Source organism: Rhinolophus sinicus, linkage group LG01 (assembly GCF_036562045.2).
Source record: "Rhinolophus sinicus isolate RSC01 linkage group LG01, ASM3656204v1, whole genome shotgun sequence".
In the NCBI taxonomy this organism is placed as follows: Eukaryota; Metazoa; Chordata; class Mammalia; order Chiroptera; family Rhinolophidae; genus Rhinolophus; species Rhinolophus sinicus.
Window position 1 is genome coordinate 201818123 of NC_133751.1, and position 15229 is coordinate 201833351.

The 15229-nt window shown below is 40.7% G+C and overlaps 1 protein-coding gene and 1 non-coding gene across 12 annotated transcripts in view; both read left to right on the forward strand.

Moving 5' to 3' along the window:
• SP140 (SP140 nuclear body protein) overlaps positions 1–14691 on the forward strand; it is a 93021-nt gene extending 78330 nt beyond the window's left edge. For all 11 annotated transcript variants that reach the window (XM_074314680.1, XM_074314717.1, XM_074314698.1 and 8 more), the window contains 8 exons: positions 1558–1700; positions 2530–2577; positions 5042–5071; positions 10857–10972; positions 11678–11786; positions 12086–12163; positions 12380–12523; positions 13493–14691. In XM_074314680.1, the coding sequence (XP_074170781.1) occupies positions 1558–1700; positions 2530–2577; positions 5042–5071; positions 10857–10972; positions 11678–11786; positions 12086–12163; positions 12380–12523; positions 13493–13687 (863 nt within the window). In that variant the 3' untranslated portion in view covers positions 13688–14691. The remainder of the gene's footprint in view (positions 1–1557; positions 1701–2529; positions 2578–5041; positions 5072–10856; positions 10973–11677; positions 11787–12085; positions 12164–12379; positions 12524–13492) is intronic.
• LOC141568121 (small nucleolar RNA U13) lies at positions 952–1055 on the forward strand. The gene has a single exon (XR_012491140.1). It is a non-coding gene; the product is annotated as a small nucleolar RNA U13 (small nucleolar RNA).
• Positions 14692–15229: the final 538 nt, after the last annotated feature.

Here is a 15229-nt window from a genome sequence, read left to right on the forward strand (position 1 = left end):
CCTCATGGTGTAGCTGTAAGGAATTAATTTAATTAATTGATGCATAAAATTTAAATTCCTTTACTGGGGTATAATTCACATATTATACAATCCACCACTTAGAGTCTACGATTAAATATTGAGTTTTATTTTTATATTCACAGGATTGTGACTTTTAGAATTCGCGGTCTAATTTTCGAACATTTTTGTTCCCCAATAAAGGCAACCCCATGCTCATTAGCAGTCAATGCCCATTCACACCTCACTCGCTACCCATCCCTAAACAATCGCTAATCTATTTCTGCTCTGCAAATTGGTCTGTTCTAGGTGTTATATATACATGAAATCATATGTGCCCTTTTGTGATTGGTTCTTTCACTTAGCATGATGTTTTCAAGGTGCAGCCATGTAAGAGCATGTATTAGTACCTCATTTCTTTTTATTGTCAAATAATATAATACTCTGTGGTATGGATATACCATATTTATTTATCCATTCATCAGTTTGTGTTATTTCTACTCTTTGGGATTATGAGTAATGCTTTTTTGGACATTTGTATACAAGTTTTTGTGTGAACACGTTTTCAATTCTTTTGGGTATATACCCAGGAGTGAAATTGTTCGTATATGCAGTAATTTTATGTTTAGCTTATTGAGAAACATCAAAATATTTTCCAGAGTGGCTGCACTATTTTATATTCCCACCAGCAATGTATGAAGACTTCAATTTCAATCTCCTTGCCAACATTTATTGTCTGATGTTTTTAATTGTGGCCATTCTAAATAGGTGTGAAGTGATATCTCATTATGGTTTTGAGTTGCATTTCTAATGACTAATAATAATATCTAGCATGTGATTATCTTTTATACATAACTTAAAATTTCCACTGAATAGCATTTCACAATTATTTTTAATATTGGCTTTCCATGAATTCCAGGATGGAAAAATCTCTGCTCAATAATGTCATCAATGATCCTTTTGTAGTTCAGAAGCATGATGATTGGGTGTTCATGCTCTTGTGTGAGATGTGATTCCCTCCAACCTTCTTATGACATTGGCACATTACCTGTCCAACATGAAAAGAGAGAAAACAAATAATGTCATTAAACTAGATTAATGTTGTAATAGATGGCACAGAGGTTGCCATGGTGCCATTCTGAGCTGCAAGGCCCCCACCTGGGATCTCAGTCCAACTGAAGCTCTGCCTCCACATTGCCCCAGGGCCATCAAAGAGTCTGGACTGTTCTCTTTTCTCAGCAAACTGAAATTCTCTCATCCTTCAGAATCATTTGCTCATCCTTTGAAGATGATTTTGCAATATGCTTATAAGGTTGAATTTGATGGTAATAATCACTTTTTTGTTGCACAAAGATAGAAAAAATGTGCACACAAAGCAGAAATCTCCTTGGAGGGGACTTACAGGTTGGGTTTGGGGATTCTAAGTCTGAAAGGGGAGGCTGGACTCTGCCGCTATTCATCTTGATCCCACATTGGGTGGCTCCAGATCCAGTGTGGTGGGAGGCCACTGTCCGAGTTTTGAGGATAGAGGTTTCAGGATCAACTTACCCCATCTTACAGGCTCCAGCGAGAAGTGTATACAGAGTGAGGATGGAAATTGGTTCACCCCCAGGGAATTTGAAGTCGAAGGAGGCCACGCAAGAGCAAAGAACTGGAAGCTGAGTGTGCGCTGTGGTGGGAGGCCCCTAAAATGGCTGATAGAGGTATTCCAGTGGCGGGGGGCGGGAGATGTGACTTTCTTTTTGCCCCTAAGATAAGGTCACTATTTGCTCACTAAATACTTGTTGAGTTCTAGCTAAAGCCCTGAGGCCCCTGAGTTTACCCTCTCACTGGGGACTGGGACCCCACACTCACACCTCACTACAAGGCAGCATCTCAGTGTTGTCAAGGGGGTTCCGTCAGGATAGATGCAGGAGCTTGGAGGAGGGAAAGGTCATTCTGACTGGGGGGTGGGGAAGCCGGAGGGAGGGCTTGCAGACAACTTTACGCACTGAAAGAAAGAAGACAGTCTACAGTCTAACAAGTGGGAAGAAGACACTCCAGAGAAAGAATGGCATGAAAACCAAAACCAGACTAACGTAGCTCCGTGGGTTGAGGTAGACAGATTGTGTGAGATATGGCATAATCTATTAATTGGGGTGATTTGTAGAGGGATTTAATGCCAGGCTAAGAAATTTAAACTCGTAACATGGATAATGCAGAACCAGTGAGGTCTCCTGAGGTGTGACTTGACATGTCTTTCAGCCCAACAAACTTATACTCAATGTACAACGCTCAGCTCAGATGTCACCCCTCTCTGTATATTTCCGGAGTGACCTGGCCTTGGACATCCCTTACTTGGGCCCCCTGACCCCACTATTAAGGCTGTTTGCACATTGTTTTATACTTCTTCCATGCTTTCTCCTTTTCTCTCTAGACCCCTCTCCCTCCAGGGTTTGTCCATCTTTGTATGCCCAAGATTGTCCAGAGTGTCTGACACCCTTACAAAACAGAAACAGGCTAAACATATATTTGGGTCTTTTTATTTTTCAGAAAGGATTTCTACGTAATCCTTCAAGAGTATATGGTAGGAGAAAAAAGGTAATTGTTATATAACTTTCTACAAGTTCTCATGACATAACTGATTTTACATGTACAGGGTGTTATTTTATGGTTTCTCAATTGGATAATTATAATTAAGCATCCTCCTTTTTTTTTTTTTTTGCATGTGCCTTCAGAGTTGCTACTTTGAGCATTATGTTGTACGCAAAGCCATCTTTGACTAGTAAACTATTTGAGATGGAGATAATAAGGAGCCACCATAATACATCTCATAGATGAATTGTAGCTATTGATGCAGATGTTGTAAAGATGTCAAAGTTATAAAGGCAAACACGAGTATGGAATACATAGACATTTCATAATAGAGTCACAGGATCATCTTCAACTCAAACCCAGAGTTTTTTCATCAAGGTTATTATTTTCTAATTGTATTGAAATCTGATAGCCCAAAAGTTTGCTCACCATTATCCAGATGACCCTGTTCTAGTAGACAGTCTATATTGGGACATATATGAAACCATATACTATTTCGTGAGATATGCAACAAAAAGCATATTTCCTTTTTAATCCTTACATCCTCTTCCACCTCCCAATAAAACGTACACAGAGACACACAGAATTCTTTTGCCCTTCATGAGGGTGGTGCTGTTGGGGAGGAAGCTTTTGGAACATCGACATATAAATAGGAGGGCCTGACCTGGAAAATCGTTTACTTTGATGCCATCCTTTCAGCTCCAGCAGAGGGGCTGTTTAGCCCTCATTTCTATCAGTGAAAGTGATTTCTCCCTCTATGGAAGAAGGCTATGGAGCCAACAAACAAATACAGAAAATGCAGTGTAGATTCAGGACAAGGTGATGGCTTTTCCAAGATTGGGTATGGGTGAGAACTTGAGATGGAGAGGAAGGTGAGAAATGCTATTCTTATGTAGTTCAGGGAGCAGTGGTCATTCAAGACATACCCAGACTCCTTAGATAGTTCACGCATAGCTGGCCACAGGGACTTTATCTTCCATTAGGAATGTGAGATCCAGGCGTTTATGTTGTCTGATGTTCTGGATGGTTTGAACTATTAGTACCGGAACATTTCATCCACTGAATTTTCGAAAGAGAAACTTTTATTAGACCTATTTAGTGAATGTGTTAAACATCAGCATCGGTACCATTCCCCAGGTTCAAGAGTTACTCAGTTAGACCACCCAAGTGATCTGGCAGCTTCATATCACCAGGATCTAACCTCATTTGTGGGTCCAACATTTTTCTAAGCTATAGTTGCCTCTATATTTTGGGTCTCCTGGATCAAGAACAGAATCTCCCCAAAGTGTCAGAACCCAAGACCCATTACTACCTCTGGGGGTCTTCTGTGTCTCAGAACCTCTCTTGCTGATGGAGCCCCTTGACTTCTGGAAACTTCAGTTTGACTCTCAGCACCACATGACAAATTCCTGGCTCCTGATGAGGGCCACTAAAATATCTTCTGGTGACAGCTGCTGTGTTATAAAATACTATACTCCTTCAGAACAATCATTTATTGTTTGCTAACATTTGTCTAAGAGATAACAAGTAATGTCTTTTCCTAAGTGAAAGAATACTCATTTATTCACTTGTTCAATATATAATTATCAAGTGCATTCTAAATGCCCAATGGCCATTAAAGAAGATTGAAACAATATCCTTGACCTCAAGAATTGTTTCAACTTCATTGTCTAATAGAGAAGAATAACTAATGTGTATGGCTCGGGGAATTCTCAGCTATACAAAGAGGTAGGCAGTGACATGGCCACCTCTCAGGTCATTGTCCAATGGATCACACTTATCTATGCCCTCTCAGCCTGGACTGGAGATAAAAGCTGAGGCTGTTTATTTCCAGAAGGAAAAGTCGCCACGTCATTCTACTGAATATGCATAAGCAATGTAAGTCTAGTGGGTAGTCGTCAGTTACCTCTGAGAAGTCATCTAGCTGACCTCTTGGGATTCAAATGGAAAGAAGAGTGAACTTCTGGAAGAATTGCTGCAGTGCTGGGATCCTTGACACATTTTATCTTTAAGGCTGTGCCCTAGAAGAGCTGCAGAAGCTGGTTGAGTTCTTCTCTGGGACACTTGTATGGATTCCTGGATTCTGGACTCGATGGGGGCTGTTGGTGATGAATCCTCAGCTTGATACTCTCACTGCAACTCCTCCGGTGGGATGACACTTCCTAATATAAAGAAGAATGCCTGAGGGCCCCTTGATAGGAGAACCAGCATTGCTTCTCCAACTCCATCTGCGGTAACCAGGGCTAGACTCCCTCCATAGCTTCACAAAAGCCCACCTTGGGTCTGAGAGCGGGGGAATGTAACTACATTGGGCCAAACAGTGGTACTTTGGCACTTTTCTCCTAGATATATAGGTCCATGAAATAGGGGACAGACTGTGGTTTGACTTCCTCAAAAGATGGCTGTTTAAATGAATGATAGATGCAAACATCACATTCAGTATTGTTACTCAGTCTTTTTCTCTTCTCAGCGGAGAATACTGGAGTCTCCTGACCCTTGTGTAAGTATAACTCGCACCTCACACCCCAGAATAATGCTGGCCTTTCCCCTTGGTACATTATCTGTATCTGTGTCGTCTCATTTCCCTGAAGCATGCTCACGCTCAGTTGGAGCATGTCCCTGCGTGTGATGAACAAGGAATGGCACACGCATCACCCATGCCAGGTAGATGGTTCTGGGGTTGGGTTTTGGCATGAAAGCATTCTTTCCATTGGTTCAGTGGAAAGAACCAATTTCCTTCCCATTTCCTCATTAGTGTGGGAAGCAGAGCTCTACACCCCTGAGGTCTCTAGAGCTAGGACTTGCGGTGGTAACGGGCAGGGCTGCCCTGCAGATTAGGAGTAAGGAGCAAACCTGAGAGGATAGTCGCATTTTAAATGAGGCAGCAGAGAAGGAAAGGAAAAGCCCAAACATTCACTCCAAGGTGCAGGCAGAGCTAAGATGGTTTCATTCATCAGCTGGAAGGAACAGGCCAGGCTAAGCTGGTGAGTCCAGGATGTCGGCTGCCATCACTCCTACAGAGAAATGTACTCAGGGCAAGTGGGTCCTTTACCAGAGGCCCTGCATCCAATCTCGGGGGGGCCATTTAGGGCACTGAGCTGGTTAGGACTGAAATCGTCATCACTTAGCAAATCACAGGCATTTTTACTCAGACTGATACCAAATGGCTGCCTGCTTTAAGGACTGCTGAAATTATAGATGACTGCACTCTGTAAGCTGAATCATACTTTGATTCCATTCATTGCAACAAGATAGACATTTTTTTTGAAATTCAACATTTTAATTTTGATACAAATTATGTAAAATACTTTCTAAAATACTCTACTGTAAAACATATAAAAAAGGTATCTGAGAAGTGAGAGACCACAGAGAAACTGTGATTAAGGCACAAAGTTTATTTCCACTCGTAATCGCATACTAGACTGTTTTACAATTCATATTTGCAATCCCATAACACTTTTGTATTCTGAATTATTCCTTCACATTTTCTTATATTTGGCATAATGTCCAAACACACTTCATACACACTGACCTCCTCTCCCAACACCACTCACAAGACCAAATAAATACTAGAGAAAAAAATGAAAATATTATTTGAAGGCTGGATCTAGCAACAAGATGGACATTTTAAGCAGTCACCTTTGCACAACTCCAGGGGGCAGCACTCATAGACTCTCATGCAGTGTATCATATTCATACATGACATCCAGCAGAGGAGGGGTAGTGAAATAGTTTTTACATCCACTGTACCTCCAAAGCAATCTCAAGATTTAGATCTTATCCACACTGATTCTGACCCTCAGCCAACTGAGGGTGTCTTCAATCATCTAAACAGCCTGCAGTCCAGTGTTTGTGTGGCTTGTTTGTGATGGATGTAAACACAGAAGGCCAGGTCTCAGCTCACAGCCAAAGGAGAGGGCAGCTGTTCCAGCAAGAGTACCCTCACCCCTATTAATATTTTTCCTGTGATAGATATTACAGGCCAATTCAACATTGACTTATAATACTTCTGCCTTAATAAGCAGACTCTGCTCAGGTTAAAGCTCAACTCATGCTGCACCCTGGAATCATCTGAAAACCTTTGAAAAATAGCGTTGCCTGGATCCCACCCTAGAGAAAATTCTTTTCCTTCTTAACATTCAATATTATTTTAGTTTCAGGTGTACAGCATAGTGGTTAGACATTTATATAATTTACAAAGTGATTTGCCCTTGATTAGTCTAGTACCCACCTGGCACTATGCATAGTTATTACAATATTATTGACTGTATTCTCTATGCTGTACTTTACATCCCCTTGACTATTTCATAACTACCACTTTGTACTTACTAATCTCTTCATCTTTTTCACCCATCCCCCCAATCCCCTCCTATTCATCAACCATCAACATGTTCTCCATATCTGTGAGTCTGTTTCGTTTGTTGTTTAGATTCCACGTATAAGTGAGATGGCATGGTATTTGTCTTTCTCTGTCTGACTTAGTTCATTTAGTATAATCCTTTCCAGGTTCATCTAGGTTGTTACAAATGGTAAGATTTCATTCGTTTTTATGGCTGAGTAATATTCCATTGTATACATATGTACCGCTTCTTTATCCAATCATCTGTTGATGGGCATTTAGGTTGCTTCCATATCTTGGCTATTATAAATAATGCTGCAATGAGCATAGGGGTGCATATATCTTTTCAAGCTACTGTTTTGGATTTTTTTGGATATACACAGAAGTGGTTATATCCAGAAGTAGAATTGCTAGGTCATATGGTAGTTCTATTTTTCATCTTTTGAGGACCATCCACACTGTTTTTCATAGTGGCTGCACCAATTTCCAATCCCACCAACAGTGCATAAGGGTTCCCTTTGCTCCACATTCTCACCAACATTTGTTGTTTGTTGATTTATTGATGATGGCCATTCTGACAGGTGTGAAGTCATATTTTGTTGTGGTTTTAATTTGCATTTCTCTTATGATTACTGATATTGAGCATCTTTTCATTATCTGTTGGCCATCTGTATGTTCTCTTTGGAGAAATGCCTATTCAGGTCCTCTGCCCATTTTGTAATTGGATTGTTGGTTTTTTGGGTTTTGAGTTGTATGAGTTTTTTAAAAATAAATTTTGGATATTAACCCCTTATTGGATGTATCATTGGTGAATATCTTCTCCTATTTACTAGGTTGTCTTTTTGTTTTGTTGATGGTTTCCTTTGCTGTGCAAAAATTTTTAGTGCTTTTTTTTTAATTTTTAGTTTGATATAGCCTCATTTATTTTTCTTTTGTTTCTCTTGCCCAAGGAGATATATTAGAAAAAGTATTTCTAAGAGCAATATCAGAGAGTTTACTGTCTATGTAAGGAGTTTCATGATTTTGGATCTTACATTTAAATCTTTAATCTATTTTGATTTCATTCTTGTATATGATGTAAGAAGGTAGTTTGGTTTCATTTTGTGTATGTATGTATGTATGTATGTATGTATGTATGTATGTATGTATGTGTCCACTTTTCCCAACAACATTTGTTAAGTAAACTGTCTTTACCCCATTGTATATTCTGGCCTCCTTTGTCATTAATTTATTGACTATATAGGTGTGGGGTTGTTTCTGGGCTCTCTATTCTGTTCCATTGATCTGTGTGTCTGTTTTTATGCCAGTACCATGTGGTTTTGATTACTATAGTCTTGTAGTATGGTTTGCTATTAGGCAGCATGGTTCCTCCAACTTTGTTCTTTTTTCTCAAGATTGCTGTGGCTATTTGGGGTCTTTTGTGGTTCCATATACATTTTAGGATTATTTATTCTAGTTGCCATTGGTATTTTGATAGGGATTGCATTGAATCTATAGATTGCTTTGGCTAGTATGGACATTTTAACAATGTTAATTCTTCCTATCCATGAGCACAGTATATGCTTCCATTTGTTTGTGTCTTCTTCAATTTCTTCCTCAATGTATTATAACTTTCTGAGTACAGGTCCTTCCACCTTGGTTAAATTTATTCCTATTTTTTTTTTTTTTTGATGCAATTGTAAATGAGATTGTTTTCTTAATTTCTCCTTCTGATAGTTTGTTATTGGTGTATAAAAGTGCTCCTGATTTCTAAATATTAATTTTGTATGCTGCTACTTTACCAAATTCATTTATCAGTTCTAATAGTTGTTTTTTTTGGTGGAGTCTTTGAGGTTTTCTATATATAGTATCATGTCATCTGCAAATAATGACAATTTTACTTCCTCCTTTCCAATTTGTATGCCTTTATTTCTTTTTCCTGTCTAATTGCTTTGGCTAGGACTTCCAGTATTATATTGAATAAAAGTGGTGAAAGTGGACATCCTTGTCTTGTTCCTGATGTTAAGAAAAATGCTTTTAGCTTTCCTCCATTGAGTATGATGTTAGCTGTGGGTTTGTCATATGTGATCTTTATTGTGTTGAAGTATGTTCCCTCTACTCCGTCTTTGCTGAGAGTTTTTATCATAAATGGATGCTAGATTTTTTCAAATTCTTTTTCTGCTTCTGTTGATATAATCATATATTTTTTATCCTTCATTTTATTTACGTGGTGTATCATGTCAATTGATTTGTGGATATTGAACCAATCTTGCATCGCAAGAATAAATCCCACTTGATCATGATATATGATCTTTTTAATGCATTGACAAATTTGGTTTGCTAATATTTTGTTGAGGATTTTTACACCTATGTTCATTAGGGATATTGGCCTATAATTTTCCTGTTTGGTAATGTCTTTGTCTGGTTTTGGATTCAGAGTAATGGTGGCCTTGTGAAATGAGCTTGGGAACCTTCCCTTCTCTTGAATTTTTTGGAGTAGTTTGAGAAGGATAGGTATTAATTCTTATTTGAATGTTTGGTAAAATTCACCTGTGAAGCCATCAGGTTCTGGAGTTTTGTTTGTTGGGAGTGTTTTGATTATTGATTCAATTTCATTAGTAGCGATTGGTCTATTTAGATTTTTTATTTCTTATTTATACAATCTTAGAAGATTGTATGATTCTAAGAATTTGTCCATTTCTTCCCGATTGTCTAATTTGTTGACATATAATTGTAATGCTTTCTTATAATCCTTTGTATTCCTGCGGTGTAAGTTGTCACTTCTCTTTCATTCTGATTTTATTTAGGGCCTCTCTCTTTTTCTCTCTTTTTATCTTGATAAGTCTGGTTACAAGTTTATCAATTTTGTTTATCTTCTGAAAGAACCAGCTCTTGTTTTTATTCTTTTTCATTGTTTTTTAGACTCTATTTTGTTTATTTTGAGGAAATTCTGATGTCATCAATATGTGCTATGACCTGGACATGAGCATTGTTTAAAAGTCCCCAGATGATTCTGATACACACAATTACCCATTTTATGACCTAGAGAAGAATACCAGTGCCTGTGCCCCACCTAGAACAATGGATTCAGAATCCTGGTGTATACACTTTCCTTGGATGATTCCAATGCACATCTGGGCAAATAACCAGAGAGAGAAGTCTGTTAAAAAGATTATATATGTGAGATTCTGAAACATTGGTTACATTTGATATTTCCTTGCTCTGGGAGAGGAGTCATCACTTTTAAAGAATGATGATGATAATCTGTGAGTCCTGCAGTGAGGAGAAGGAAAATGGCCCCATGCCTCCATGACAGGGCACTCTGTCCCCACAGGGGGTGTGTGTCAGGAGCCCCCAGAACCCTGAATAAGAGCTCTTGGCAAGACATTGTTTGGGGCCAGCACTTCCTCAATATGGCAGTTTTTAAAAACTGAAGAAATGACCAGAATCCCAATTCATCCAACATGAGTATTTTCACCCAAAAGCCCAGAAAAAGATTTAAAATAATTGTTAGTGTTTTCTCATCTTTTATTATTTCTCATACTAAGAAATTTATTCATTCTTATTTAGTTCTCAATATACCCCACTGGCCCATGAGTCATTTTAGTCACTGTGGTGTAAGCCAATGCATTTCAGACTATTTCAGGACTTGGTTTTATCTGTAAGACAATAAAATTATTCAGATTCCTACGAAGTCATCTTCTTGTTTTGTTGCTAGTTTTTCTGTTAGAATCTCTGGTTTTATAGGGAAAACTTTTCTGGTCTGACACACAGATTCCCTCCTCCTGAATTTCACTGCCGACCACAATTTCTTTTTCGGAAATTTCTTCTCCATTCTGTCCCTTAATAGCTCAGGGAGAAGCATGTAAGTGTCCAGGCAGGTTTGCAAAAGGCTGTGAGTTCTAGATTCCCATAGTGCTGGTCTTCAGGTTCTCACCGGGGATATGGACATTGTTTTACCTTTTAGGCTGGAAATTCAGACGTATGTGAGATCTGCTTGGATGGAGGAACGCTCTTCTGCTGTGACACATGTTCGAGATCCTTTCATGAGTACTGTCACCTCCCACCTGTGGAAACTGAGAGGTTTGTGAGATGCAGTCCCCTCCTCCCTTATTAGGAATCCTTCTTCCTGCCAGACACACTCCCCCTGCAGAGTTCCTGCTTGTGTCCTGATGTGGAAAGAGCAGGACCATATGTATGGGCTCCGGCAGTGTGATCCGGAGAGCTGTTTACAGACACTGGCAGCAGGAGGGTACCATTCTCTCTCCTCTGGGAGTCTGAGGCTGGTGGCTGCGTCCTTTGCCTACATGCTGCCACTGTCCTTTCCTAGAACTTTTCCAGCAAGGACTCCTGTTCACAAGGGTGGCGATGCCACTGGTTTGTGTTCTGTGCTTATTCAGAAAAGACAGAAACATGGCCTGGTTCCCTCATTTTGCCAAATTATCAACTGGTGACTAATGCCCCAGAGCCCCAGGGGTTAAGGCCTAGTTTCAAATACTCAGGCCTGGCTGGCCAGGGCTCTTTGTGCTCCCAGGAACTCAGATGTGGAAAGAAGAACCCTCTACTCATCTGACACCACCCTCCACCCACCTACTCCCAGCTGCTACCCTCAGTGGGGGATGGGTCATTAGCTCGACCCCACGTGGGGGTCTTGGAGACTTGGGAAGTGTCCTCTTCTTCTCCTGGCTATGCCTACTGGCCATTTCTGAAAGGAGGACAGTGACAGCCATAGGAATGGTGGCTGTTTCCAGGTGCCTTGCCCTTGCTCACTTATATCCAACCTTCCAGGAGCCCGTGGAGTTGCACCTTCTGCAGGATGGAGGCATCATCAGGAAATCAGGAGTGTCACAGGGAATCTGAGGTCCTGGAGAGGCAAATGGGACCTAAAGAGCAGTTGGTGAGTCAGATTCAAATCCCAGGCCTTGTCCTTTCTGCTCACACGTGAGAAGTCAGTCAAAAGGGGAGGCGGAAACCCCAAAGGGAGCCTGCTCTTCTGAGCCATATTTCAACCACACTGAAATCTCACCAGAACTTGTTTGCAGAAAAAAAATGACTCAGTTATTACATGAGTGTTTCCTAGAGCCAAACCTGTTTGGGGAAACTTCTTTAAGACTGGTGTGCTCATGCCTCTGCCTGGGCCTGCATATGGCTGTTCTCTCCAAGCTGCTTTTCATTCATACTCTCCTTGTTTTGCAGAAATGTGAATTCCTCCTCTTGAAAATCTACAGCCATTCAGAAAGCTCATTTTTTGCGAAGATTCCATATTATTATTATGTAAGTAATGACAACACACCTTGGTGACAGACCGCCATGATGTTACATGATCTTGAGATGGGCTCTGTAGGATTTGTGATCTGAAGCCCATGGGAAAGTGGATGAGCAGCTGTTACCTTTACCTTGTATTTCTGATAGATTTTATGGGAATCCACAGGAGGCAGACATTGAATTATGCCAGTAATTCTCCCATTGATACATTTTTTTTCTCATCAGGATAAAGAGTCTTCTAAAAACATAAAGGAACCCATGTGGTTGGACAAAATTGCCAAGAGGCTAAAGGAGCGGAGTTACCTCCAGGTGGAGGGGTTTGTACAGGACATGCGTCTCATCTTTCAGAACCACAAGGCATCTTACAAGGCAAGTGGTTCTCCCTGCTTCCGTTTCATTTTCTTTTCACTGAGTCCCTCTGCCCTCATTTCCTGATGCTGGGAAATTTTAGTTTCCCTCATCCTATGATGAGTCTGTATAAGCAAAGTTTATAGACGTGAGTGACTTTTTATTTTATTTTAATCAGCTTAATATTTATTTGGAATCAAAGGCATCACACATAGTTTGTCAATCATATAGTAAGAATCATTCCCAATGCATCTGTTTTAGCATAATTTATGCTGTTACTTTTGAGAGTAAAATAAATATTATTCTGTTTTTTCAGTTAGCCATTTTAATGTACATTTGATTAAGTGAATGACTCTTTAAAAAACTCAGGATTTAAGCTCACCATGAAGAGTAACAATGAGTCAGAAGGTGTCTCTGCAACCAGAACCCCAGGTCCCTGAGAGGTTATCTCCTCAGAAAAGGCAACAGACACCCATTGAGAACAGTTGTATCCCATCTGCTCCAAACCTAAAGAAAAGAGAATTGTGTCCTAAAGTCATACTATGCTTCTCATCCCTCCCCAATTATACTCACTCAAACTTCTCAGAAATCCCAAACTGCAGATTCCTTTGCGTGTGAATGAACCATATAGTTAACAGGGGTCACCAGAGGGGAATAGAAGTGACAGTGTGAAAGGAAGATCACTGATTACACTTACACATCTGTACTATTTGATTGCTCCCAAAAACATAGATTACTTTTCTAACTCTCCCTAAAATAAACAACCCCAAACCAGTGAGTAAGAATCCCCACGTATAGTAATGATTTCATATTTCCATCTAGTTAATAAGTAACTGCACCTTGAAAACTGCAGTTACTCTTAGCTGCATGAGTTTTTAATGTTAACCTGGTTAATGTAACTTAGGTGTTTAAGGTAGTCATTCATGATTTCAGTGTATCTAAACACTGATAATGAATGTCATTACTTTCGTCATTTTTTCTTTTTTTCAGTATAATAACTTTGGCCTAATGGGAATTAGACTGGAGAAAGAATTTGAGGAGAATTTCAAGGAAGTGTTTGCTATTCAGGATACAAATGAGAACAATTCAGATGTAGTGGATGCTGTTGGAACCCTGGACAGTTCCCTTTTTGGGGCGGACTTCTCCTCCCTCAGCTGCTATGAGAGCGAAAGCGCCGAATCCTAACCACTATGCCACCAGGGAGCCACTGCAGCCACTATGAGGTTTGGCTGCCAATGCCACCCCTCCCCAGAGTATTGCACTGCACCAAAATGAGCCTCCTTCACCTGGAGGTACTCCTTGACCTGGGGTATAGCCCCAGGCCCCAGGGTGGGACCAATGAGTGATGTGATTCATACTCCCTGTTGTCATGCAGCTCCTGCCCATCTGTCCCCTCGTGCCTACCCCTAAAAAGAAAGAAGAGTCTGTGAGACTGTTCCTTTCAGGGACATTGCTTCACCTTCATGCCATCTCCTTGTCTGGCCCCAAGGATGGCTGGCTAGCCAAGGACGGGTAAGATTCCTCAAGAAAGGGGAACAACCTAAGACAGGCACAGTTGTGTGGGGACCACTAGGAGAATTCACGGGGTTGATAGAGGTGGGCATGGACCCCCACCTTCCCCCGTCTAAGGAGAACTTCTGCCTCTGGCTGCATTCCTTCCGACAACCTGCTGGAAGTGCATCTGGATATGATAACATCAGTTCTCCGTCTCAGTAAGTTTTCAACATAAAGGCTTTGTCCCCTGGGGAGGTACAAACAATAATCATTTATACATCATGGGACTTTCGACAGGCAAGGGTGATTGGTTGGAACAGTTTTCTGGTTTGGTGTATGAGACTCACAGACCCTAGAAAAAGCAGTGCTACTTCCTTGTATGTACATCAATAAAAGCCACAAAGTGGCCTGATTCAGGGCTCTCAGTCCTTTGAGGCTGTGAGACCCTTGGCCCCTGTTTCAAAACTTTCTTGATTTCTGTTTCTTTCTTAACCCTTCGCAGCCCCTTCTCGTTCTCTCACTGCCCATGTTGCGTTGGACGGGACACTCCTGGGCTCTCTCTCCACTGGGATCAGACTGGAGCTAGTCTCCACCTTGACCATATCCTTGCTTAGCTTTCCCACCATGCTATCCTGCTTCCTCCACCCCTCACTTGCTGAGATAATCATAATAAATCACTTACTTAAGAGACTTCATCTCAGGCTCTGCTTCTTGGGAACCCAAATTAAGGTAACTGTCCTAGCAAGCCAGCCCAAAGAATGGTGTTCTGGAGTTGGATCAATGTCCAGACAATTGGTGACAGGTGGAATATTAATATCCCAAAGGTGCTTAGCAGTGCCATCGCCCAAACGCCTACCTGAAGGAAACTGGATGAGACAGAGGGAAAGAGGTACACTAGCTGGTAAAATACATGGGCATTTACAAAAGGCGAAAATAACTGTGAGAACTATGGATTTGGGTGGCTATTCTTAGTGTCACTGATATATTGGAAGTCGTAAGTGACAGGCTTAAATCTATTAGTCACCACCTAAAGCAAAGGGACTCTCATAGCCGCAGCTGGAAGGCAGACAATAAGGTAGGCCTGTCACAGGCCCTAATTTTAAGAAAGGTAGAACTTCAGAGAAAACTGAATTCTAAGCTCAGGGGCCTCTTATTCCAAAGTCAAGGCCCTGATAAAGGAGGAATGAAGCCTTGAAACTCAGAATGGGGCTTTCTGGGTAGATGCACATGAGA